We start from the raw sequence: 27,293 nt of genomic DNA on the forward strand, positions 1-27,293 counted from the left end.
CTCCAGAAGACCAGTCTACCACAGCTGCTTTTTGTGGCTGGATTCCTGTGTTTATAAAGATCTGTTGTGCAGCCATCGTGTGTTTTTTAGTATGAACTCAGCTGCAGGGTTTGAGGTTTGAGAGAGGATCACAGGCCTGCTGTGGGCTTTCCTTTTTCTGCTGCTTGGTGCAAACTGAGCATCTAAAAGAAGAGCTGTTCCCAGCATACTCTGATGTTCCACCTGGGAAGGCAGGGAGAGCTGCTCTGGGCCCACAAGCTTTTGAGATTGTCTTACTGGTTGACTGTTTTTTGGTTCTCTCTCCTCTTCAACAGGAACATGCCCAAGAAGGGGAAGCATGCTGAAATGGGAAAAGAGATGCAGGCACAGTGTAAACGAGCAAAGGTGGACACAGATCGTTCTCCATCAGTCCTGAATTTTGAAAGCCCAGACAGCCTCTTCGGCAGCTTGATCTCTCCCATCAAACAAGAAGTGTTTTTCAAGGAGTACTGGGAGCAAAAGCCACTTCTTCTTCAGAGAAATGATCCCTTGCTGGCTGCTTATTACCAGTCCCTCTTCCAGTTGTCAGATTTGAAGGAACTGTGCAGCCAGGGTCTTTACTATGGGCGAGATATAAATATCTGCAGGTGTGTCAACGGCAAAAAGAAAGTTTTAAATAAAGAAGGAAAAGTGAATTACATGCAGCTGAAGAAGGATTTTGACCAGAAAAAAGCAACAATACAGTTTCATCAACCTCAGAGATTTAAGGTTGGCTCATTTCATTGAATATAATTAATGCATGTTTTATAGTGGGGTGTACTTTGCTTGAGTCATATTAGACATAGCTTCATCTCTGTCCCCAGTAAATCCAGGTGAAGTAGCTGACATTGATGACCTTTTAAAATCTATAAATGAACTACTTTAATTAAAACATGGTTTATACTTCTGCACTGCCCATCATGTTTCGGTGCTGTGCAGTAAGAACAAAATCTGATTTGTCCTATAGTATTAAACATTCCTTTTAAAAAATTGCTTTGTCACGTAAAAGTTTAGAAAAAACTGCATGCATAAAATTGATTATTATGCATCTGTGTCTGCTTAAATGATCCCTTCTGCCCCACTGTTTCCTTGTGCAAATAGGGGCTTTGGTACCACTTTCCTTTAATGGAGGGCAGGGTGTGAAACCATGGAAAATAATTCCAGGACACTCCACCATTGCCTTTGAATTGGCACCACGTTTTAGCTGTGTCCCCTCCCTCTTTTGTTCATTTTGATGCTTTTGCAGTCATCATGTGTTGAGATGAGGCAGTGGTGTCCACTCACCACTTGGTTTAAAGGACTTGGATGCTTAAAGGTCCTTGGATTTAGGTCGTCCAGTTCTGTCCTGTGATGACAACACAGTTTAATTGCGAAGTGGTCTGTAAGGACCCACATACACAGCTGAGTCCCAGGTACAGTGTTGCTGGTTGATCTCAGTTGCAGTGCAGCTGTAGTGGCCGGTGGCAGAGGCATCTGCAGGTGAAATAGAAATGTTGCATGGCTTATGTTGAAATCTAGAGCTTGAGCTGGACCTACATGAATTCTGTTTGAAGTTGCACTTGTGCAGCGCTGGTGGTTGGCATCTTCTGACATGAGAGTCATCCCTTCGGTGCATCGTCTGTCACGTGTCAGATGTGGATGAATAAAGTTTGTTCTTGAGTGTGCCCAAACAATTGGAGTCACTGGAAAAAAGATCTCTAACCTTTTTATGCTCTCTTTGATGCTAGCCTATATAATGCAAGTCCTGCATCTCTTCATTGTCTTAAGATGTTTTGCTGTTTGTGGGATGTTGGTGGTTTATTTTCCTCTTCCTAGCCTTGTTTCTCTGTTTTTGCAACCTAAAAATCGTGCAGGGAAGAGAACAAACATCAACACTATGATGGGGCACCAGTCTTCTTTCACAGCAGATCTCCTTTGTGTCTGCAGTGCTTGCTTTCAGCAGGGACACTCTGACAGAGCATCTGCCTTCCCAGCCTCCCTGTCAGGATGTGATCATTCACTAGAAAAAAACCTCCCAAGCGATGGGGAGGCTGTGGGCTGGGCAGCAGCCTGGCTTGGCTGAGCTCTTGAGTGATAACAGCATCATTTCTTTTCAAAGGAGGAGCTGTGGAAGATTCAGGAGAAGCTGGAGTGCTACTTCGGGTCCCTGGTTGGGTCGAATGTTTACATTACTCCTCAGGGGTCACAGGGCCTTCCCCCTCACTACGATGATGTTGAGGTAGGACAGCACAACCTTCTCTGTGAAGCTGTGTGTGGGCTTTTGCTAGTGACAGTGCATACCTGTATATGCACTTCCCCCCCTAGAAGATAATTTACTATAGAAAAATGTTTTTTCCACTGAAAACTTATGGTAATTAGTTGGAAGTGTTTCTTAACAGTTGTTTTTCTTGTATAATTTTATTGGAGAGGTACTAATAGTAATATCTACTGGTAATATCACGTGAACTGTGCTTTCCAGACTTGGTATTTTCATTTCTGCATTGTAGGCATTTGAAAATTAATGTGAGAGGAATCTTGTTTGCCATGTTGTGGAGTAGCTGAGAGCAGGGAAGGTGAAATCTGTTTCTTCTTGTCAGAAAAGCAACCTGTGTCACTTCTGTTTGCTTTTTATCCCTGTTCTCTGACATGGTTCCACAGACTTTCCAAGTAAGAAGACCACTTAAAATTTCTGATCAGTTGGATGTGTAAGGGGCATCAAGGCTTCCTTATGCATTTGGATTTATGGTCTTTTGCAGGTATTTATCCTTCAACTAGAAGGCGAGAAGCATTGGAGACTCTATAAACCAACAGTGCATTTAGCTCGGGAATATAATGTTGAATCAGAAGAGAGGATTGGGAATCCCACACATGAATTCATATTAAAGGTATTACAGTTGAATTGCTTTACCTGCTCTGGGCTATGCTTGCCAGAAAAGTAGTCTTGTTTAAAATGGTCCATTTATTGAAGACAGTATTCTGAATGTTCGTGGTTGTGAAATTGAGGGGAGTGTTGGCACGCTGTGAGCACGAGAAATTTGGGTGATAGTTGTCTAATCCATCCTTCTTCAAAAGTATCCTTTGCTTTAGTATTTAAATAATGAGCCAAGAAACCAGTTATTTCTGAAAATTCTCCAATATTCTCCTAGTTGGACACCCCGACTCCTTGATCATGTTTGTGGAGTTGTGTGCAGAAAAAACATGGGGTTTGTATATGGTTATGAAACATTATTATGCTTTTCCATGCTGTCTGTAATCAATCAGGATAATCCTTCAGTGCACTGAAGACTTGCTGCTTTACAAAAGGTTGTCACTGTTCTGGTGAATTAGATTTAAATATTTATCCTTGGCTGATAATCAAAAGCATGAACTAAACCCCATATTAACTTGCTGTCTTAATTGTTTCTTCTTTTTGCAAAGCTGGAAATGAAGTGTTTGGCTGTTTTTTTGTTATTGAGAATACAAGGAGCATTTAATGAAGATGAAGGGGTGCAGCTCCTTTGACAGCAGGGCATCTGGTACCTGTCCCGTTCTGGTTGACGTGCTTGTGTGTGTTCTTTATCCAGCAGACAGGGCTGCTCTGTGCTGGGAGCCTCATTAGTTCCTGTGCCCTGTCATAGGGCCTTTCTCTGCTCCTCCTGGGGTTCAGACCTGCCTTTGGCTGTGGGTGATTTAGGGATAGCATGGCACACTGGATATGATACTGCCATCACTAACTGTGTAGTTTGACTGATACCTGTCAGTTGTCCTGATGTACTGGGTGATGCAAAGTCTAGTAAATTACAGTTCCCTTTTTAATTTCTGGAACATTTTGGGCCAGACTTCAATACCTTTGATTTTTATGGAATAATGATGTATTCCACAAGCCATTTTGCTGACATGAGTGGAGTGAAAATACTGGCCTCTGAAAAGGCCTTAAAAATTATCTATGTTTTAAATTTATTTTTCTTCTGTTTGATGTTCTTCACTTCCCGTGGCCCGTTTCTTCTGGGTGGCTGCTGTCAGATTTGGGTTGTCTGTCTGGAGCTGTCTCTGACAGGGATGCTCTCAGATGACTCTTTCTAAGCCTTTTTCTGGAATATTTCCTTTCTCCTTTTTTGCATTTCTGCCATCTACTGTCCTTGACTAGTTTAGAACAAATGGACCAGTTAGTTAGAGACTTTATTGGTGATGTTCTCCTTTCCCACCAAAAGCTGGTCGCTGGCTGAGAGCGAAGGCAGGCTGGGTTGTGTGTAAGGTGTCTTGGTGACACTGCTACAGGCTGTGGCCATGCCTGGTTTGTTACCAGTGTCAAGCCCAGAGCTTATTTGGTAGCTGGCTGTCTAGTCACTTTCATGTATGATTTTCCATTTAATTTGCTGGTATTTTTCTCGTCTGCCCCTCCTTCCTCCAATTCAGAAGCACAAAGGCAGCAAAGTGATCAGATCCACCTTGTCTCTTGTCCGTCCTGCCCTAATCTGGGTGTTGCCACCTGGAGTCTGTGAAGACTCTGGTTATTTTAATTGATGAGCGTTGTGCTTGCTGGCTCATGTGAATGACATTGATGAGACAACCCAGCAGATAAGCTGAGTAAGAGTTGGACTTTTCAGCAAAGACTGCTTTGAAAAATCATGATCCTGGCTCCTTAGTGGTGGACATGGGCTGCTGCAGCATGAACTAACTTATTTTACAGGCTAATTTGTCATCACTCTGGGAGATGTTCAGGGCTCTTACCCTTCCCCTATGTGACCCACCCTCCAGTTTGTTTTCTTGCTGGGGATGTGAAGCATAGCAAATGAAGAGAATTCAGGATACTCTTAGTTGCTCAGTGTAGTCCCTGCACTGGTGAGTAAGGCAGTTGATTAGTGGCAGAGAGAGGCTCGCTGCAGAACAGGTACCTCGTACGGAGCTGATCCGCGATGCGGACGAAGAGACTTGGTCTTGCCAAGTCCTGTGAAGTGTCATAATCTAAAGAGACCTTTTGATTCTGTGAAAAATCAAGTAGTATTCACTTGAAATATATCTATGTTACTCAGTAGGCTCTTAGAAATAGGTACTGTGAACAAATTTAAGGAATTTAAATTTTGGAAATTTGGAAATTTTTCCAAATTTGTGGCTGCTCCTCCCTGGAAGTGTTCAGGGTCAGGTTGGATGAGGCTTTGAGCAACCTGGTCTAGTGGAAGGTGTCCCTGCTGCTGGCAGGGGGGTTGGAACTGGATGAGCTTTAAGGTCCCTTCCAACCCAAACCAGTCTGTGATTCTGTGAATGGTAAAATTAAAATGGAATAAAATTTCATCGTTGTTGCTTTATGAATTTTCTCTTTGACTGTGTTACCCAACTATAGAGATGTTTATAGGAGAAGTCATAAATAAACTGATTTTTTCTTCTGGGAGGCAATTTCTTGTGCTTTTCACTTCTCTTATCTTGACTTTCCTAATCTAAGCTTTTATCAGTGTGGAGATTTAATTTAGATAGGTGAGAAGGAAGGTAGGGAGGAGGATGGTTGTACTTGTTTTTTAAGTGTTTTAACTGAAAATTTCAGACAACAGTATTGTAACAGATTACTGTCTTTATAGAATATTTGGCTTTTCTTGTGGAATACTGGCCTTTTCTTTAGACATGACCAAATTCTGATTGCACTGCTTCTCTGCCAGCCTGCTGCATTGTCAGCAGGTTGATCTCAGCTGCTGCTTTGTCCCCTTTATGCAGCTGATTTGGAATGTACATGTTCTGTAATGTTAAAGGCTTGCTTTGTGTTTTCAGACGGATGTATAGTAAATATTGATGCTACGTTGGAAAGTTTAAGATACTGGACTTCTGGCTTAGAGTGCTTTATTTTATGTTATTAAAGGGTACAGTGGAAGATCTCTTTATTTTGTGAAATTAAAAAACATATGTTGTCAGTCTTGTCTGCTCAGGGAGTATCTTCTCTATTTTGACTACAATAAGGTTTGATCTGGTGCCCTAAATACATCAATTCTTTCATTTTCTTGCAGCCAGGTGACTTACTGTACTTCCCCAGAGGCACTATTCACCAAGCTGACACTCCTCTTGGCATCTCCTATTCTACACATGTGACCATTAGTACCTACCAAAACAAGTAATTATTCTTTATATATATATTTATATATATTTTTTTTAGTATGTTTTTTCTGAAAATGGCTTTCCTCTGCCAGATGATGTGTGTGAATAGTGCAGATCTGAAATCGATGTTTCAAAGAAGTCATGTCTTATTTCTTAAAAGAATAACCACCGTGTCACGAGCTCTGCTTAGCTCTTTTCTGTGTCCATTCTGTTTACCCCTTGTGTGGTTTGTGTTTCTGTGAGTAATGCAGGGATAGGGCCTGTCACCTTCTCACCTTCCCCCCAGAGATGTGGTGACCTGGGCTACATGTAGGTGTCCCACTATTCTCTGTGTGCCCTTCTGTGGGTAACAGGATCTAAGCTAGTGTTCAGGTAGCAGGAATTGAAGTTTTGAGGTTTGGGGGAAGGAGAGGAGCGAGACCCTTTTTGTTTGAAGCAGCCTGTTTACCAGGTTTTCATGCAGCAAGCTTGATTGCTTTTTAATTGGTTATTTTATTATTTACCAGCTGTAGATTTCAATGTGGAAGATAATGTTACAACTGCAAACTTACTGTTGTGTTTAAAAAAAATCACCAGTGGCTGAAGTTCCTGTTCATTTCGTAACCCAGATAAGAGTCACGAGTTACTCCTTTCACCATAGGTTCTCCTGCATTTGATAGTCACCTAAACACCTTGGTTTGATGTTTACCTGGATATCTAAAGGGCACAACAAAAATTTAAAGAGATTATAAAGAGTAAAGAATAACAGAAAGGCTACAGTTTCCTTTCTGCTTGCATGATTTTATTAAGTGCTTTCAGTGCTCCATTTTGCAACATTTCATTTAAGGAAAAAGATTAAATATCATTGTAGTAGGAATTTCAGGCTGTTCTTCCTCCTTGTTTGTTTGGAGAGAGAGAGAGAGACTTTGTTTTTTAAAGTATGTAGACTAAGTAGCAAAGCTAAAACTGATGCCATGCTGGGTTTGATCACCCTGGGTACATTTCCTCCTGCAGTGTAATTGTCTCCAAAGCTCGTTACTGAGGCAGCCCCACACCCTTCACTGTGTGCAGTGGGGCCGTAGGTGTGTGTGGTTGGATAATAACGACTGAGAGCAGCTTTAAGCTGAATCCACTGGCAAATGGCAAGCACCTGCATCAGAACAAACTGGACCCTTCTGAAGCCAGTTCCTTCCCTCCCTAGGAGTGCCACTGGCCTGAAGCTAGCGAGGACACACAGACAGACAGTTGAGAGTGAGCTATTGCCTGAGAGTAGAGTGGAGATGGAAGGAAGCAGATGTGGGATTGGAGCACTACATTTCCAGCCCAATTCCATTTCCTTGCTTATTTTATTTCAGTGCAACTATTTTAGTAATTTTTTTTTCTTTCTTCCTGTCCTTCAGCTCTTGGGGTGATTTCTTACTGGATGCAATTCCTGGCCTTGTGTTTGACACAGCAAAAGAAGACGTGGCATTGCGGACAAGCATACCAAGGCAACTGCTTATGGTACGTAGGTGGGACTGAGGAACAACAGTGCATCCAGCTGAAACTTCAGCACGGAGGCAAGCCTGTGTTTTGTTGATCTGCTCTGAAAGCTCGGTGCAAGGCACTGTCTTGTCTAACAGCACAACCACTTCTTCTGAAGAGTTCAGGGTGACTGTTCTGAAGTATGCTCCATTTGAAGCATTGCCTGGCTCATTGCACTGCCTCTCTTTCGTATCACAGTGTCCTTGTATGGCTTATCTCCTCAAAGTAATGGCATTTGCTTTGGAGCTGTCAGACAGGCATAGTTCCTGTCAGGCCAAGCTTTTGAATCTTTAGAAGCTAGCAAAGCCGGGAATGATTCTGTGACCTCTTCATGGTGGTCCAGTTGTGCAGCTGATCAGCTCAGCAGCGTGCAGAAGGAACAAGTCTCTCTTTCAACTACACTTGCAAGTCCCTTCACATTGCAGGTAGCCCCAGAGTGGGGGAAAGTGAGCGTCAGCTTTGGTGTGTGAACACCTGGTGGGGAACGTGTAAAACAAAGGTTGTTTTGGGATTAAAGGTTGTTGCCCTTTGCAAAGATAAAAGAGGAGTGGCCAGATTTTCACTGCATTACTACTGCACCTCTTTTTCTTTAGGCTTTAGGCTTGTCTGTTTAGCTTAAATTCATGTGAGAGCAACTCTGTGTGAATATTTAGCAGGTGGATATAGCTGACTCGACAAAAAAACTGAGTAGCCTTTTGAGAAGGCTTGCAGACCGTCTGGAGAACACCAGAGAACTGAGATCATCTGACATGAAGAAGGATTTCATTATGAACCGGCTGCCACCCTGCTTGGGATGCGACTCTGATCCTTTGACTCCAGGTAGGTTTTGAAGTGAGCACCCATTCCCTTGGCTGATGTGATGGCAGAGCTGTTGCTAACTCTCCCTCTTAGGGCTTTGGTATTTTATGGCAGGCAAAGATTATAGTCTAGGGACAGCTTCATCTTGTGCTGGGCTGTACGTGTGCATTTGCACACCTCAGCTGGTGAATTCTCTGTGTGTAGTGGCAGAGATGGCATGGCATGCCTTAGGGTGAAAGAAAGGTTATCCTAGACTGAAACTGGCAGCTTTAATAAACTAAACTACTGTGTGCTGGGAATGTTTAACTGGTAGAATTTGTCCTTACTGTAACTTGCTCTTACAGCTACTTGTAGATGGTAAAGGTGAAAGAATAAAAAATATCTCCCTCCCCGAGTTTGAGAACATGTGGGTGTTGGAACACAGGTTAACAAAAAATCTAGCCACAGGAAAGTGGGTGGTGCACAGAGGGTTCAGTGTACACTGTTTGTCTGGTTTCCTTCTTTTCTGATGGAGAATTTGTTTTCCCTAGGTGGGAAATTGCCCAAAATAGATAGCAAAATCAGACTGCAGTTCAGAGATCATGCTATCATCACAGTGGAACCAGATCAAGAACATTCTGTGAGTACAATGAAGGCAGCCTCCATATGCTTGGGGTGGGAGTGCAGGGGGTGTGCGAGGTATGTGTGTGAGTTGTTCTGGTCTAAAAGGGTTGTGCAGCTACACCAAGTTGGATCCTGCATCCCATTAGGGTTTGAGAGGAGATGATGGCTTTGGCAAACAGTAAAACGGCACGATCTTGCCTTCGGGAGGAGAGCTCCGGAGCTAAATTTATTCTGTGATTCTGCACAGTAGGTGCAGGGCTTGTATCTGCAGTTAGATGGGATAGATCATTATTACAGCTGCTAAACGGCCTCTGTAGCTCTTGATAATGGATTTTTATTTTTTTAATTATTCTTTGTATTTAAGCACGTGAATAAGTTCTAAAAATAGGTTCCCTCAAAAGAGGGAATTCTCTCGGTTGCAGCTGCTGCCAACTGTGGTTGCATTTAGTCTTCTCCTCTGAGTTATCTTTGTACTGACGTGGGCACAAGTGGCTTTACTGCGTTGTTCCACAAAATAACGCTGGCATCTTGGATTATGTTGTGTTCAGGCTACTTCTTATCTATGCAGGTTTATTTGTATGAAATTGTAGAAGTGTTTTCTTTTGTTGGCTTCATTTAAAAAAAGGGGAGGAGGGGGAGTGGGATGGGACAGACTGTCTTAGACCTTTTTTTTTTTCATGAGTAAAATGTTTCTCTCTGAGAAAAACACACCATAACTTTTTGATTTTTCTCCTGCATTTCATTTTTGTTCCTGTTTCCATAGTGCTGTGAGACTGTAGGTTTTGGAAACTTTTTTTTTTGTGCTATTTTTTTTGCCACCTTGCTTTCTGATGTCATTCAGCTAAACCCTGATTGACAGCACACATGCAAGACTTGTGTCCACAGATTCAGTGCAAGACCTGACCACAGAGCTCTGAATTGCTTTGCACAGCTTTGACCAAGGAGTGTTGACAGGCATGTGATTTTTAAGAGACAGAGCAGTATCAGGATGGAAGTTTATTGATGCACATGCCTTCATTAAGGCCAAGGAGCTGCACCTTAAATAGCAGATTTTTCTATACAGCATCAGTTCTGTGAGTCTAGTGGAGGTAGAAGATTGTAAGTTGTAAATAAATGTTCAGCAATGTTTTGGAGACTCCCTTATGTCTGTAGTTCAGTCAGTTAGGAAGGTGAATTGCTTTCACTGATATAACAGTGGACTCCAGAATTAAGGAGCTAACATTGGCACTTGAGTGAGATGAATTTGAGAGCCTGGATCACAAGTAACTGTTTTGGTTTTTTTCCCCCTGCTGTCTTTTAGGATGAAATTCGCAGAGAGATGGTCTATGTGTATCATTCTTTAAAGAACAAGAGAGAATCTCACATGATGGGGACAGAAGATGATACTGCTAGCGAGGAAGGCACCACACAGGTTTGCTCCCGTTTACACACACAAACGCTACGTTGCCACGTTGGGTTTTGCTGCGTTAGAAGAGCTTGAGCTCGATGGTAGCAGAGTCCTGGGTTCTGCTGTATTTCCTGACACCCAAAACATTTCTGCCCATCCCCTAATACGCAGATGAGCTGAGGCTGCAACACAGAGACAGCTGATAGTAGAACTAAGTGATGGAATCTCATGCTTAATTAACTGCTGGAGATGTTAACAAGATTTTTTTTATGCAAGCTTTATGTCCCAGGTAGCAAAGCTACTGGAGTGACTTACTTCTGTGTGTGACTTACTTCTGTGTGCTTGAGCACATCCTTTATTAAGGCTCTGGATGTGCCAGCACGTGGTCAGTAGGGGCAAGGATCGCTGTGCCTTACGCGCCGTGTTTATCCCACACTGAACCCCTGTGAGATTGTGTATCCACTGGAACATACCGCAAGCTAAGGGGGGTTATTTTAGGGTGGGGTGGGTTGGAAGTGGGAGTCAAGAGTTAACTCTTACTGAAATGTAAGGAGGGAGCTTTTTATACTGTCAATAAGGCTGCAGATGGTTCCTCTCCATTCTTACTCAGGGTCCATACAATCATCAATACTCCTGAAGCGTGGCTGTGAGTTTTGGAACGTCTTGTTCCACTTTATGACAATAAAATGCTCTGTCTTAGATCTGTGACCTGAAATACTTGAATACAGCTCTGTACAAATTACACAAAGCAGAAACCACATGAGGAAGCCACACACCTTAAGCCTCCCTCCCTCATGAGCTGTGTTAGAACACGTTAAGAGATTTCAGGTGTCTATTAAGAAATTTGGCAGGATGCTACTGTATCTTTTGCAGGATGTGCTCAGAAATCCTGGTGTGATGTGGGAAAGCAGCTCATACCTGCTGATCAGTGCCTACAGCTGAACACACTAGTGTGGAATAAGAGACACTGCACTTAATTGAAGGATATATATATTTTTTAATTATTTTTTTGCCCAGCAGAGTCACGGACTGCGGTTTCCTCTGTCGTACTTCGATGCACTGAAGCAGATTTGGAGTAGCAGCACTATTTATGTTAAAGAGCTTAACCTTATCTCGGATGAAGAGAAAGAAAACCTTGCCTTGTCGCTATGGACTGAGTGTCTAATTGAAGTTATTTGATGCTTTTGTGACTGAGCTGTTCATGTAAGTAGTATTTCTGGCCATTAAGAATCTCTTGAGAGAAAAGCTTATTAAACTACTTTTTTTAATCCATCCAGCCTGGGTTTGTATTGGTGTCTGACAAAGCATTGCAGTATATACACTTTGCTACTTTCTGGTGCCAAATGTTACTTTTCTTTCCTTAGCTTTAGGAAAACAGGCATCAGGAAAAACAGGTGAGCTGCTCATTGTCCAGTGAGCCATAGCTCCATGTCTGGATGGAGGAAGTCACTCATCCTAACACCAGTGCTCTAGTAGCCCCTTTTCTCCAGATCGCTGCTGTGATGCAGAGGACAGCAAAAGGTACACATGGAGCAGCTTCCAGGACCTTGGGCAAAAACCAGTAACTTGTTCTTTCATTTGTAAAGTTCACCAGCAAGAAAACACATTTGTTCTGAGAGAACAAAAGCTTCTCAGTAAAGTTTTGTATGTTGTTTTCCAAAGGGGTAAGTCTTTACCCAAGAAAACCCCTTTCCTCTCAGATGCTGCCACCTCTGCAATAAGCAAAAGATAGTATTTAACCTCTACCTCCTCCAGCACCAATTTAATGTGAAAATAGCACAAACCTGTAACTGGAATCTGTACCTTCAGTGCTCACTGGAGTGGGTTTTGATGGAGTTATTGTAATACTTGAACACTGATGTTTTAATATGCAAACTAAGGTAACAGCACAGTCATGTATTTGGTATAGTTACCCCTTTTTTGTCCACTTGCGAGGAAGTATTTTACAGGAATGTGCCTGCCTATTGCTGCATTTAGTTTGTTTAAAAAGAAACCAACGAGCAAAATGTTCCTCCTAAAAAAAAAAAAGTTTTATACAATTAAAATATACATGCTTAGCATTTTACATTCAAGCTCTCTGAAGTACAAAAACCTGCTTTCCTCGCTTATGTAACACTGATGCACCAAATACAATTTAGTCATTCTTGGTTTAAAAGGCTAAAACTTTTTACACAGTCTTTTAAAATTTCATATGGAAAGCAAGTCACAAGTAGAACACTACCCTGACTGACATAAAAAAAGCTAAACAAGTGCTTTAGTTGGAAAAATACATACATACAGTTGAAGATCTGTTACTTAAACAGCAGATTTAGGATAATTTTAGAATGTAAAATAGTAAGTGCAAGTAGATTTTTATTTTTTTAAATATTACTATATAGAACTCCATTTCATACAAAAATAGACATCCATATATTTTATTTCTGTGGCAAATTTAGGGTTATGTGCTTTTACTTGTTTGGGGATGAATCCTGTTTGAATGCACAACTGGAATAGTTACAGCTTTTGGAAACTAAAATATCTGTCTTTAGCTAACCTGAACTCTTTAAATAGTCATAGAAATACATACTCTGAATATACAAAAAAGGAAAAAAAATACATATTCAATGAAATAGATTAATTTAGTGACGCTGAAATCAAATGAAGTTACCAGTGATCTATGGGACTTCTCTTCCCCATCAGGTGTTCACAGCCCTGCACACATCTGCAGTTCCTTCTGTATCTGCCAGGGGTGAGTGTGGAACGTGCCTGTGACAGCTGCAGTCCAACACAGTATTTGTCTCTGTCTCAGTGACAGCCAGTAGGCTGGTTGCATAGTGCTGACATGAAGGGAAGCACCAGCATGCCAAGGTCTGGACCATGAGGCTCAGTCCTCATCCTTTGGGATAAGCTGGATGTGGTGTTGATGAGCCCCAGGAATGTTAACGTGCAGTTACGCTGCTGTTTTAACACAAAGCAAATGCTGAAATGCAGGCTGCTAGCACCTTTGAAAATACACATTAGGGTGAACTGTTTCCTGAAGGAAGACATGGTTTCAAGACCAAATTACATCGTATTAAATTAATCTATATACAGCAAAACACAATACAGCTAGAGTTAAAATGGTTACTGCACTAAATGCAGCTAGCCCTTGTAAAATCTAGCCTGACCCAGGAGCGCTTATTTTCTTTTGCTACAAGCAAATATGGCTCCGTGTTAAAGGTGACCTTCAATGATAACTCACAGTTTCACAAGTTGGAACCAGGCCACGGGTCTGCAAAACCAGTTCCTGAATCTGAAATTTGGTACTTACTAGATGAAGACAAAGGCCTACCAGTAACGTTAGGGAGGTGGAAGTCAGGCTCTCTCTGCTGCCCCATTTCACATCCTGAGCTGGTAATTCCAGTTCAGAGTTGGCTTTATGAACAAATTAAATTGCATTTTAGCAAGAGATAGGATTTGAGCTTCAGGATCGCTTGGAGCCAACACAGTTTCACTTGGGACAGGAAAGTCCAACTCAACCTCTTTCAAGCTCCTTAGTGCATTAATTCCTCAATGAATTTCCACCAGTTTTTGAGAGGAAGGTAAAGACAACATTTCTAAAGAGCCTTTCCTATATTTTCTCTTGCAGTCTCTATCCTGCAGAGACGATGTCTAGTCTTTTGCATTTACTGTTAATACTCCAGATGAAGGTAATAGCGACTTTTCATAGGAGCAGCTTCTAAAGAATCTGCTTCCCTGCAGAAAGACATTAGATCAACCTCCTATCTTCTGGATTTGTGCAAAATTCAGTTGTTTTAGGAGTTGGTGCTTGGTAGGAAGGAAAGTAGAGAGGAGTTGCTCCTTAAGGTTCCAGTGGTGTGTGACTTCAGTAGGTTGTTTTTTTTCCCCCTCTAAGTGTTAATAACCCACACAAAGTCCATCTGTGTGGTGGGGTTGTACTCACAGTATTTCAATATCCCATTTTTGTGAATGTTTGTCTTCTGTTGGCTGATTCATAATGATATGATTCTTGTCATAATAATTTCCTCCTTAAAAAACAAACAAAATAGTTAAGGAAAAAATTTTAAAATTAATTATGTATAATCTTGAAAAAGTGTAATTAATTAGCTGAAAAATAGAAATTGCACCAGGTAAAGGGCTGGTGTCTGCCTCTCCACCTCTATGTTTGTCTTGTTCAGGCTGTCACTGAGGAGCTCCTTTAGTGAGGAAGCAGAGTATCCCACACACCAGAGTCCTCGAACGGACCTTTGTGCACAGACACATTTTGCTCTTGGCAGATCCTGAGCTCCCACTACGCATCTGGATTTTTAAAGTGCATATTGCTACAGTAGGAACACCCAGATTCACAGATCCATGTGAGATGACTCTGTGTAGCATATCCGCTTCAACCACAAGCTTAGGAAGATCTTAAAATTTCTCCCCTTTAAATACATGTAGCATAGAAATGTCAGTGTGTTTCTTATCTTTATACCATAAATAAAAATCCACTAAAATAACTGTTCTAAAGAGCAATGAAATGGCACCTCACCAACCCCACCTTCAACATTCTATTATTCAGCACTTTTCGAGCTATTCTGTGGGTTTTCTGTAACCTGCATTTCTTGCCATCAGCACTACTGAACTCCTGCAAGTAGAATAGTTGATCTGATCAAAATAAACCTCTGGGAGCAAAAGAATAAGGGTCCCCCCTGCCCCATTGTTTCCTGTCCCACTGTCAAGCAACTGAAAATAAGAGGAAAGATCCAATTTGGTATTTAACCTTAAGGACAAAGAGCTGGATTACAGCAATTAACCTCAATCAAAAAACACATTTAGAACTTCTGAGGGTTAGTTAGTTAGTTAGTTTGTTTTTAAATACCTTTAATATCAAGCACTGCTTGGTCACTGAGGTATGAACTGATGGTTCCATCCTCATTGAGTCTCCACTTCTGCCTGTCCTTCCCATGTTCTGCCCAGAGCGCGACTTTGGCCCCAGGCACATCTCTGCCACCAATGACATCCAGACAGGCATTATTAGCCTAGGGAACAAGAAGCGAGACCCAGGCCACAAAGCCTCTGTTTTTGTGTCTGACTTGTTTCTGAGCACGTTGCAGTAATCATGCTATGGCTGGTAAGCAAGCTAGGAACAGATTATTCAGCAGCTGACCAGCTGCTGGATCACAGATGGTGGTCTTTGTTACTTCAGGTGTTTCTTATGTTAAATATTCAGCTTTTTCTATTAATAACAGACTGGCAAGGGCAGCGTTAATACAGAGTCACTCACGGTCTTCGTGTTTTACTTTTCAGTCAAATTCTTCACTCTTTAGAGGTAACAAACTTAAACATTTGACTTTAGATAAAACCAGTTCCTACTTCTAGGAACATCAGCCCCATGAGTCAGATATGACAAGTACTCCAGCTTAGCAAAGCAGACAGGTAATTGTAAGAGTTTTGGTTTCAGATGGATGTGAGAGGCCAGAAGCTCTCCTGGTACGAACCCTAGCCAACAGTAAGAGCAAGCAGTGATGGTGAAAGGACAGCAGGTGATACAACTCACCCACACTTCCAGCACCTGGAAGCTCACCTTGGATTTGAAGAGTCCCCGACAGTAGTGCCAGATCTGGGTGTTCTTGCCGTTGTACGGGGACGCACACACTGAGGTCGCTCTTATATCTGCCAGGCTTCCAGCCACTGTCAGGTATTTACCTTGGGCTCGGTTCTTCACTCTGAGGTACACTGCTGGCTGGAATAGTGAGAAGGAGGATAGTTGTAACACAGAGATTAAGAAAGACGATGTGAAAATACCTCCCCTCCATCTTACATCAGTTTTCTAAAGCATATGCTCCATTTCCTTTCACAAAGGTCCCAAGAACTTTGAGGTTTCAAGACCTGAATCTTTGAATGAGGGTGAAATTGGTATTACTTGGGGTGAAGCAGAGAGGGAAAATAGAGTGGGGCTGCATAAACTTTGCTTCTTTTGGAAATTCAGGCTACAGCACAATAAAATTTGTTCTTGCTTCCATATATGTTATAAAATAAGCCAATATAGAACTGGTTTTCTCATTATTATTGTAAATGTAAAAATAGAGCATCTACAGAACATGCTAATGAGCCATTCAGAAAAACAAAACTTGACTCCAAGAAACTAGAAATTATTTCCTTTTAGGAACCTAATATAGATCTCAGGAACTGCCATTGGAGGAATTTTCTGCTTCAGTAATCTTCCAGTAGGTCCTTCTGGCTGTCATCATTTGGCCTGACTGAAGGAGTTCAAGGCAAACCGCGATACTCAGTGCTAGAGCTGTTATTTGTGCACTAATCCCTGTCCAAAAAAATAAATAAAAATGGTCCTTACACACTCTTACAGTACCTGCTTCACAGGACGAAGGGAGCCAATTAGTTTCCAGCCACTGTGTTCATTCCAGTTGGAAATCTCACTGGGCTCCAGCAGAATCTGCCTTCCTAAAAAATTACATCCTTCATATGCAATCCACCTGGATACAGAAAACAGAACGTGAAAAGACGACACGTTAACCACAGCAGAACTGAGCTACAGGCCTGTGTCTGGGACTCTGCTCTTCAAAGCCCCCAGACCTCTCCACAGTAGTGCTAATACCAAACTTCTATTATTACCATCCGTGCCATTTCACTGGTTTAACTGTTTCCTGTCTAATTAAGACCCATTTTCTGTTTGTCTGCCTGAAACTTCTAAATTCCACTCCCCTCCCAAATTTTCCCATAAATATGAGAACCTCTGCATGAACCCAGGTGGGAATAATGCAAGTTCCAGTGAGGATGGATTAGGAAACTAGGAAGCCACATATCAGACTGCACTACTTGCAGCTTTGCCTGGCTGTACATATTAATTATAGAGGATCTCGTCCAATGTTTTCTTTTGTTACAGTTAAAACCTTTTATAGCTATTCCAGTTGTCTGAAAACACATACAAAATATTTACTCCAAAAACCTCCACGTTGCTCTACCAGACTTTCCTGCAGTGAATATATCTGAGCCATGGACATGGCTGAATCCTTTAACGGAGAGTTAAAGCCCTGGCACATACAGACCCCTTGTTATCTGGGCATCTGCTCAGTAAATACTGTGCTGCTGCTTACAAAGGCAGCCTGAGGATCAGAGATTGTTTATATCAACAGGGCATTGGTTTTGTTTGTATCAGTAGGACATTGTTGTGCAGACAGTGAATCCTCAAGGCTTTGACTCATTAACTCAGCTGAACACAAAGCAAATACTGGTTTCCTGACATTACCTGTTTTACAGGTCAGCTGCCAAGAACATGAGGGATGGTTGCACCTAAAGTCACTGAGAAAACACCCACCAACAGCACCTGTAATTTATTTTTTCCCATTGCACATAATTTGGACAAGCTGACAGCCAGGACTCCTCGCAATGAGGCTGTATCACTGTTTCTTCAAATCAAGTCCTGCACCCTCCTGCCTAACGGGTATTCAGAGCAGCCTGACCACCACCCTGTGTTCCTTACACTTCTAACACATTCCTGACTTTTTTCTTGCCATGCTTTCTGTCGAGTCACTGAGAATTCAGTTAAGGTTGATCTTGGAGTGTCAAACAGTCTAATTTGAAATGCAGTTTCAAAGCAGTTGTTTATAGGAAACAGGGGAAGAGCTGTTAAGAGTAATAACCATCTGAAGCCAGGCTGGGCTTCTGGCATTCAGCGACACAGACAAAACTCATCTCAGCTCTCATGCAGACCAGGAACCTCTGCTGTGCCATCTTTCTCATACCCTGGAGCACCTCAGCCCCCAACCCCCTTTGCCAAGCCACTTTCTCACTGAGGCTCGGCAAAGATCCTTCTACCTAGGCATGGCAGCAAGATGCCATTGGTATATAAACATAAATCTTTGTCATTTGTCCAAAGCTGACAGCAGGCTCTGGGGCAAGGAGCCAAAAAAACCTCTAAATCCGCCTTCCTGAACCCTTGATCACAGATAAGGCAAACAACCCTCTAGATCATCCCACAGACTTCCCACGATCACCTGCCACTCTCAGCCTTTAGGCTGTCTTACCTGTAGTGTGGGATGGGGAGAGGATGTGGAGGTCTCTTCCCTGGGGAGCATCACAAGGAGCTCAGAGAAAGCCCAACCACTCTGCCCTGACCCTTCCCACAGAGAGGGAACCAGCTGACTCGGCTCGGAAGTGAACAGGAGGATGGGGAAGGGGCTGGAGTGTTGGGCTCACTCTCCCAGGCTTTTCTACTATGTGGTCCCAAAGCCATCAACCCTTTCTTTAGAGCCAACTGCATGGGCAAAGTGATTAATTCCCACCTTCCACACCCCTGATGGGAAGGTAGAGACAGCTCTTAAAGAGATGTTCCCCAGCAGGACACACTTTGGACTCGACACCTCCACAAAGGTATAAAGATTTACACACTCCCACCAGAAGTCAGTCAGGTGTTCCTCCTCCAATCTAGCACAGCTCACGTGGAACACATGTACAATGTTCTCAGCATCAAAGGGCAGCTCCTTGCCACTCTTCCCTGGAGCACCTCAAGACAACAGCAGCAGATGATCACTCACCTTCAGCCTGGGCTAAGGATGAAGTGGCACAGATGTTAGGGACTAGAATTTACAGTCAGTTGGCAAAGCTCTGTGGAGAAGCTTTTATTCACTATGGGCCCACAGCTAAAGTCAGTCACCACTGACTGCTCCTTAAGAAAGGGAGGTTCAATCCTTAACCAACCTTTCAAGAAAAGGCTTGTGTGAAATCCCTGAAAGAAAAGTCCATAGTGCTCTGGAGCATCAGCTGGGTTAGGCTGAGCCTTTGTACCAGCTCCAAAAAATCAGAGGAGTGCTCAGCAGTTATAGATATCCATAGAAGGGATTTGACTTCTAGGTGGTCCAGACTAGATGCATTTGAAAAATTAATTGTAAGAATCTCAACAGAGATATACCCAAGCCATGAAGAGTCTACACTAATTCCTTGCCCAATTAGTTCAAATTTTGTGTGGTTTTGTGTCATCTCCCAAGAAAATTACAGCCTTGTCTCTGTGAGAAAGGTGGGGAAAAGGTTAAAATGAAACACAGGAAATGTGTGTCAGGTTAGAACAGCAGCAGTTTCCAGTCAGTCTCAGCTGCAGGATGAGCCTCTCTAAGTTATTTGTTGCTGCTGTGGATGTGGAGGCTGAGAACCTGGCTGGGACAGAGTACTTGGGTGTTTCTCCAAAAGGCGAAAGGGGGAGATGCAGAAGAGTCACTTCTGCAGATGGAAAATGGTTTTCAGAGAAGGCTCTGGGTGTGTATTCACACTCACAGAGGAGGGTTAAACTAATAACAGAAGCCAACTGCTGTTCCAGCTGTCAGATCTGCCCCAAGCTTCTCCCAGAAGTTGCTGCCTCTTTGGCAGCTGATCAGCACATCAAGCTTCACAGAACCTCTGCGGTGGTTTATGTTAAATCACTGCAGTTTATAGCTGGTATTTTACAGCCAGTTAATAAAGGCAGTCCAAGTTTACTCTACCTGTCTTTGTATGTCAGCAATCAAAACTTGTTTACTTTTGGTTCCTGGCTTGAACAACAGGCTCTATTGTTCCTTACTGTATAGGGATAAAAGGACAATTCCTACAGGGGGAAATACACCCTCTGCCCAGGGTTTGTGTTCATTTTCAGTCCTAATACAAAAAGTAGATCCAACATTCAGCCGCATTTTAGGATTTTATATTGTCTCAAAATTAAAGTTAGAATGTAAAACACATCCTATGAAAAAAGGCAGCGACTGGGAGAAAGTGCATGCTCACTATTAGCTCCTCTCATACAAATCAGACAAGAACATTTTTTCCATACTTACAATCCACTTCTCACCCATACAGACTGAGTGTAAAAATGAAGGTCCTCATTCAAAACAGAATTGATGGGTTCACTGAAGTGCAGCTCTCTGCCCTTGCAGCATTCCAGAGCGAACAGACTGATGGAGGGCTCAGCAAAAACCTGGGGGGGAAGGAGAAAAAAAAAAAAAAAAAAAGCAAAGTTTTACTAGGAATAGTCTTAATTCAGTTGTTAGGCATGATGCACACATGTGCCACTTCAGTTTAATTTCTACATGCTTTTGGAAATTGGCTCATGCTCCTCAGCAAATGTAACAGCAAGGAAAAAAATAAAAGTACATCCACCCACAAAGCGCACACAACTGAAACGTACTGGATTTATCAGTGGCCTTGTCATCAGAGCACAGGACCCCACTAACACAGGCCAGACACAGCCAGGTGCAGAGGCTTCTGCTTGCATTTGAAAAATCTCTTTTTGATCCAATCTGTATCATCGGGGCCTTGATTCCTTTTCACAAACCCAGTTTGTTTATTTATAGATGGAAGAGGTTACAGCAGGACTTTTCAGGGTGATCTGCAGATTGCATCTACAGTAGTGAGGCAAATCACAAGTCCATTATCCGTAGACTTCAATTAGCAGTGGTTCACTGGAAAAATCTAAGGGATCTACAAATTGGAAAAGGTTAAAAATGTCAGAACTAAAAAGTTCTCAATGTTTTTAACAGACATTACTATTTTTCTTCTGACAATCTTGAAGAAAAAGTGTAACTAGCATCATGTAGAATCCAAACATTTTTCACTTAATGTCCTTTCCTAGTTGAGAGATTGCTTATGAAAGCAAATAAAAACATCAGTTCACACAAAAATGTGGTACAGCTGGAAGATCAGCAGAAAAGCACAGAGGGAACAGATTTAAACACACAAAGCCTGTGCCTTAGTACAAGGAACATGTACAATTTTTCAGCATTTTTAACCTAAAACCGTAAGGGAAGTATCGTTACCAAAATCATAAGCACTTGTAGTTTGTATCTTGATGCAGCTGGTAAAGGAAGAGGGAAAAGAGGGATCAGGTCTGCCTAAGTGCTTCAATTACCAACCTCTCCAGGGAAGCCACCTTGTTCTTAGGAGATGTCACCCGGAGACAGCGGCCAGGCAAAAGGTGGGGTTTCTTTTGCAGCAAAGCCATGGCCTCAGGTGAACGAATGAAACAAAATCTTGAATTCAAGTTGACACAGGTACTGACTAATTAAGAGAACTTAACTTTCATGTTTGAAGAGGCACATGTATTGTAGTGAAGTGTCTCTGAAGAGCTCAGTTGTGATTCAGGACTTATGAATTTACTGGCACTGACCCAGTGCACTTGGTATGTAGCTGCTTGTTCCAGTCCTGCCTCAGAAATTGCCTTCCCCTGCAGACCCGTGCAGGGACAGTGTAACTCGTGCAACACTGTGTGTGCAGGGAGTTTGCTGAGACTTTAAAGAGCCTGGGATATTCTACCTGGAGAGATTTTTAAAGCCCATTATACTCCTAAAAAACTAATGTTACAAAACAGAAAGAGATTAAAAACCACAACATTTTTATTTTGGAATGTCAGTTCTTCCCACCTGCCTTCTGCTGGATGGGTCAAATTTACCACGTGTGTTTAAAGGCTTAATTTGAAATCTAGACCAGCAGACCTAGTGCAGGCAGCTCCTTCTCAGGTTGCTTTGCTCTGCAAGGCAGTATCGTACTGCAGTCTACAAGAGCCTACTCCCCTCAACGCTGGCTTTCAGCTGAGTGGAGACCAGAAGCCACATCCAAAACGGGTCCCACAGGGAAAATTTTCACAAGTGCACTAACAAGCATGGGAAACACCACTTAGCATCCTTCTTGTTAGACACTGTTACCAAAGCCTAAAATTTCTCTTGCTGTTGCAATATTCAATACATTATAAGACAGGGATGCTGTAGTAGATGGATGAGTCATCTGATCCAGCACATCCATTTATACACTGAGAATCAGAACAGCAAATTACTGGAGTCAATTAAAATGACTCTAGCTCTCACGTGGTGGCAACTGTTTGAACTTCATGGGCCTGAGAAAGCCCTGTCTGGTTGCTCAGCGTCCCAGCCTGTTGGTACACAGCAGACATTACATCTGACACACACACACAACCCATCCCAAGGACTGGTAACACCTTTCCAGTGAGGCCCCAGGACTCCACTGCTCTCAGCACAGATGTGAAGCACAGAAAAAGAAAACATGCTGCTGTCTCAAGCACTGAAGCGCTCGTATTTCCATAACCATATAGAGAGCAACGAGCTCATTACTCACTTTATATATATAATATACCCTTTTACACCAACAGCTGGCAGCAGTGACTTGGCCTGGCCTTTTTCTCTGATTTTGTTTTCATAGCTCCATGGAAACTACCAACAGTAAAAACCAAGGTTTTGAGGCTATGCTGTTACACTTACTACAGAGGCATTTTGTTCCCCCCCTTCCTTGCAGAATACTGAGGTACATTTTCACCCATTTTCAGGCTGAAGAGCCATCACCAATAAATAAGTGTGAGACTGATGGGATCAGCTTTCTTCACCAAGGCCCAGTTCTGACAGGCCAGGGAGGAATGGGGCTCTCTGAGAGCCAGAGGAAGGGCAACCAAACAGAGACCACAGGAGGGGACAACCTCAGGTCGTGGCATTGCTTTAGGTGGACCCAATCCGGATTTCAAAAGGTAAGTTAAAGACACCTACATTTACACACAACTGGGAAGTCATTCCCATGTCTAGGTCAGGATTACCTGAGCTTCCTTTCATAGTCATTTCAAGGAAAATACCTGAAATGCCATCCTTTGAGGAAAGCTTGCCAATTGCAGGAATGACAAAGCACTACATAATTACTTAACATGATCTTTGTGCCTTAAGGAACTAATTGCCTTGCTTAAACCAGCACTAGTAAAGTTTCTAGAGGTTTTGCTCGTCCTGTCTTTCAACACCAGTGTCCAGGGAGAAACTTGAAGAGAGAGACTGAACATATTCAAGAGGTAGGGATTAAGGAGAGCTCTATTTACGTAGCCTTTCAAGACATAAGCAGCCTTGTGAACATTTAAATACAGTGATATTCTTTACTTAACAGGCGTGGCAGCCTATGGCTAATACAGCACGTGGTGCCATGAAAATGACACAGCTTTTTTCCCTCCCCACCATGTGATTTCAGAAACTGAAAGGTAAGCCATGGAAATCAATGCACTAAAAAAATCTCTTCCACAGTTAAACTCAGCTCAGACTTTCCCTGCAATGACTCCCACTTTTTTTTTTAATGGAGAGAAGCTGCACACCACAGATTTTTCACAATTCAGAACAGAATTTTACATTTTAACAGTTCAGAAAGGATGTAATGCAAACCTGAGGTGTCTGACACAAACACCAGTGCAAGATGAGCTTCCTTTCAGATGCTTTTGTTTGCAGTGCAAGGCTGTGGTGCCTGACCCACTGAAAAGCAACAGTGTACAGACACAAAGCAGCTAACCAAAAGGTGCTACCACTGAAAACCAAGTGCACAAGGGAATTTGCACACGTGCTTATAATAAAAACAAGTATAGTTTCAGCTATGGATAACATACAGATGATTTTTCATTATCAATTTTGAGAAAATTATTACTAATAAAGCCCTTTTGAGAAGGGCTCATCCCTAAACATATTTTTCCTCACAACTTTTTTTTTTTTTGCAAACTTTGATGGGAAAGCTTAATAAAGCCAAAGAAAGAAATCCACAGGGCTGGACTAAAGCCTGGTACCTTTCCCCACGTCGTGTCCCTGCTGACCTGTTGCTGTGCAAACAGCATTTGCCAGAGCCTTAACTGTGGGAGCCTCCAAAGCTGTATTACAACATCCTTGGAAAAGTCTTTACTCTTCAGTCTTGGCTAACCCATCATTTCCAACTGTCTTTAGCGAAGCTGCACTCGCCTGGCTGCTCCCTTCAGTGTGGGAAGGATGCCTGGCTCAGAGAGAGGAACATGGTGCTGGACGACAGGAACACCCACGGTCCAGTCCCAGCTCCACAAAATGACTCACTGCCTGACCCTGGGAAACACAGATTAGCTTTTGTATCTGATTTAATGATTTGCCTCACAGGAATGCTGTTAGTTAATACCTGTATTTAATTTAGACAAGATAATCAATATAGAAATACAGGAACTATCATGACTGATCAGAGCAAGGAATGCCTCAAAAGAAAAAAAGAAATAGAAAAACGAACAAAAAAAGTTATTGCACAACCTACAACCCAGATCTCATTTTTCTTTTTAGAAACTACAAGATTGGTTTAACTTTAGGGCTGAAGTTAACATTTTAGAAGGAAAACAAATTGGTTATTGCAACAATCCTGGATACTCTTGTCCATCTAAGTCACACCAAGTATTATAGACTTTAACAAAAAAACGTGCCTAAGAAAAAGCAGCACCAGAGCTGAACTCCCCATTGTAAGAACATCTTCTAAGGGTTTTTATCCCAAAAGATTAACCTCTGCAAGCAACAAACACTGGGCAAATGCCCCAATAAGCAACCATGGCCCCATAAGTGGCCCAGCTGACTTTACCTGCCCTCTCTTGCTGCCAGGTGAGCAGCCCATGCTTCCCTTTTCCTCAATTCACGGCAGTGCAAAAGGCAAGTCCTTGGTGAGGCAGGCACAGGTACCTGCACTGCTGCAGCAAACACAGCAACCCTTAACCTGTGCGATGCTTCTTCCTGCCTGCTGTGGCTATTAACAACAATGCCAGCAAATTTCATCCACTGAGCATTTCTTAAAGAGTGCTTTGGGATTTTTAGATGAAAGGAGACAATGAGAGGCAAGTTACGTTAGCGCCAGTGTTCCTACCACTACTAAATAGATGTGTACCCTTAACGGAGCTGGGGAAGGGTCTGGAGCACACGTGTGATGAGTTCCCGGCTGAGGGAAATGGGGTTGTTGAGCCTGGAGAAAAGGAGGCTGAGGGGAGACCTTCTGGCTCTGTCCAAGTCCCTGAAAGGAGGGTGGAGAGAGGTGGGGGTGGGTCTGTTCAACCAAGGAACAAGGGACAGGACAAGAGGAAATGGCCTCAAGTTGCACCCAGGGCAGTTGAGATTGGATGTGAGGAAGAATTTCTTTGCTGAAAGGGTTCTGAGGCATTGGAAGGGGTTGCCCAGGGCAGTGGTGGAGTCCTCATCCCTGGAGGGATTGAAGAGTCGTGTAAACACAGTACTGAGGGACATGGGTTAGTCGGGGACTTGTCAGTGTTGGGTTAGTGATTGGACTCCATGATCTTAAAGGGCTTTTCCAATCGAGGCAATTCTGGGATTCTGTAATGTTAAGTGTGTACCTGCCTGTTCACTTAAAGAAACAGACTTTCTAGCATATTTTCCCCACTTATAAAATCCTACATGAAAAAGACTCATTGGTCTTTCAGAATCATTCCCCTTTTCAGAAGGGAAGAGGCCATGTAACACATAACTATCCATCATGCCATAGCTATCCATCATGCAATCTACATTAATACATGGGTATTGCAACACTACTTTTCTACCCAGAATACCAAAACCAAGGGACATCGTTTTCTCATTATTAAGGTACAGATATGCTTTGTTCCTTCTTTGTATCTTCTCATTAACCTGTAACTTTTCCTAAATGCTCCCATAAGGACAAAACAGTCCAGTCTGAATTTGAGCGAAATGGAACAGCAGGGAAAAAACACAGGTAGGGCCTCCTAAAGGTTTAGTTTGCGTAGTATGTGCCTTGGAGGACAAGCCAAAATGGGAAAGAGGTTCCTGAGAATAAGGGAACACCTTCCCCACTCTCCTTATGAGCCTGCCTAACTTTTGCTTTGCTACTTCCTGAACAAACAGTAGAGGAAACTGGTTGCAAAGATGTGCTTAATTCCTCTATGATAATAAATGCATAAAAAATGAGGAAATAACCAAAGTGGAACCATGTTAATTTGAATTTCTTGAGAAATGGGGGAGTGTGAGTGTGTGTGTGTGTGTGGGGAGGGGGTGGGGGTAGCACGCCAAACTTAAATGATGACAATTTCACTTTTCAGCAAAGAACCCATAAAACATCACTCCAAGAGCTAAAGGTTAGAACAAAAGCTAGCCAACCTAAAATACTGTCATCACAATGAAGAAATCAAACCATCACTAGTCTGAGCCTGTTTTCTTATCCAAATTCATTTTGCATTGCTCTGAAAGTTTGGGGTTTTTTCTATTTTTTAACTGGGCCAACTTAGCGAGTCAGAATGAGAGTTTTCATTTGGTTATGTAATTAAGCTCTTAAACAAGCAAAGTATATTTCTGTTTATTTTCAGAATAAAAACTCAAAATCCCACCCCCTCCAATTTAGAACATTTGCTGTATTTTTTTGCAAATACTATGGTTTGTATCAAAGCTGCATTTTCCAGGGAACAAACTATTCCTTCAAATCCTTTTCTTATCTTCAATTGGTTGATGTATTTGAAATAAAATGAGTCAAGGCTTTGCAGAAGTTCTTAGCTGTTTCATATAGATTAAGGCATTGCTGTTACCTTACTCAGTCACAAAAATCCCACTGCCACCTTACAGCGTTCCGTCAGGTCACAAAAGCTCACCCACGCCATGAAGGAGCACTACAAACATGGAACTTCAGCCTTCAAATTCTCCTTCCACAATGGACAGACCAGACATCCTGTGGCAGCTGACAATATCCAAAAAGCCCCTCGGAACTGTTACAGATTTTAAGTGAAAACTCAAAAAGTTACACTGAAGCTATTGGTACATGAAATAGCAAAAACATTGCTCGGTGTGCCTTTTAGTTACCAGGACAGATGGGAACAGAAAGGGCATCTTGATTGAGGGTCAGAAGCAGAAATGGGGGCGGATGCTCAGCGAAGCTGCACGCTCCACAGGTGTCAGTGGCCTGTGCTGACTGCTACAGTTCACAGCTACTCTGGAGTTAGCCCCACACAAATCATCTATATTCTTACACACATCCTGCAGACAAAGGCCCAGAGTTGGGACTTCACTCAGCTGTACCATATCAACATAATACATAGTTATCATTACAATCTTGCAAATCAGAAAGGGAATACCCAGACCCGTGTCCCCAGCTGCCTCCAGCAGATTTGTTCTCCTATCCCAAAGGAGTGGCTGAAACAATCTACCTCTAAAAGACAGGAGTTGGACTCGATGATCCTCGTGGG

The 27,293-nt window shown here is 42.5% G+C and overlaps 2 protein-coding genes across 5 annotated transcripts; one reads left to right on the forward strand and one right to left on the reverse strand.

The window, feature by feature from the left end:
* The first annotated feature begins 317 nt into the window (after window positions 1–317).
* RIOX2 (ribosomal oxygenase 2) lies at window positions 318–11,620 on the forward strand. Of its 4 annotated transcripts, none has more exons than XM_010170360.1 (10): window positions 318–747; window positions 2,117–2,236; window positions 2,754–2,882; window positions 5,970–6,073; window positions 7,437–7,543; window positions 7,935–7,943; window positions 8,227–8,379; window positions 8,889–8,977; window positions 10,262–10,348; window positions 11,366–11,527. In XM_010170360.1, the coding sequence occupies exons 1-10, from the start codon at window positions 319–321 to the stop codon at window positions 11,525–11,527; spliced, it is 1,389 nt and encodes a 462-aa protein (XP_010168662.1). In that variant the 5' UTR covers window position 318. The 4 variants fall into 4 exon arrangements, with proteins under 4 accessions (XP_010168662.1, XP_010168661.1, XP_010168660.1 ...); XM_010170359.1 differs by having other exon boundaries at window positions 7,437–7,539; window positions 7,928–7,943; XM_010170358.1 differs by lacking the exon at window positions 7,935–7,943 and having other exon boundaries at window positions 7,437–7,539; window positions 8,214–8,379; window positions 10,262–10,372; window positions 11,369–11,620.
* A 2,603-nt stretch (window positions 11,621–14,223) lies between these two features.
* LOC104518561 (beta/gamma crystallin domain-containing protein 3) lies at window positions 14,224–20,267 on the reverse strand (the record flags this gene model as incomplete). The annotated part of the gene is made up of 5 exons (XM_010170361.2): window positions 14,224–14,355; window positions 15,186–15,345; window positions 15,891–16,049; window positions 16,677–16,800; window positions 20,128–20,267. Coding segments are annotated over 5 exons (672 nt in total), but the record flags the coding sequence as incomplete, so codon positions are not given.
* Between the last annotated feature and the right edge of the window lie 7,026 nt (window positions 20,268–27,293).

This window comes from Antrostomus carolinensis, unplaced genomic scaffold (genome assembly GCF_000700745.2).
Source record: "Antrostomus carolinensis isolate BGI_N321 unplaced genomic scaffold, ASM70074v2 scaffold21196, whole genome shotgun sequence".
NCBI lineage: Eukaryota > Metazoa > Chordata > Aves > Caprimulgiformes > Caprimulgidae > Antrostomus > Antrostomus carolinensis.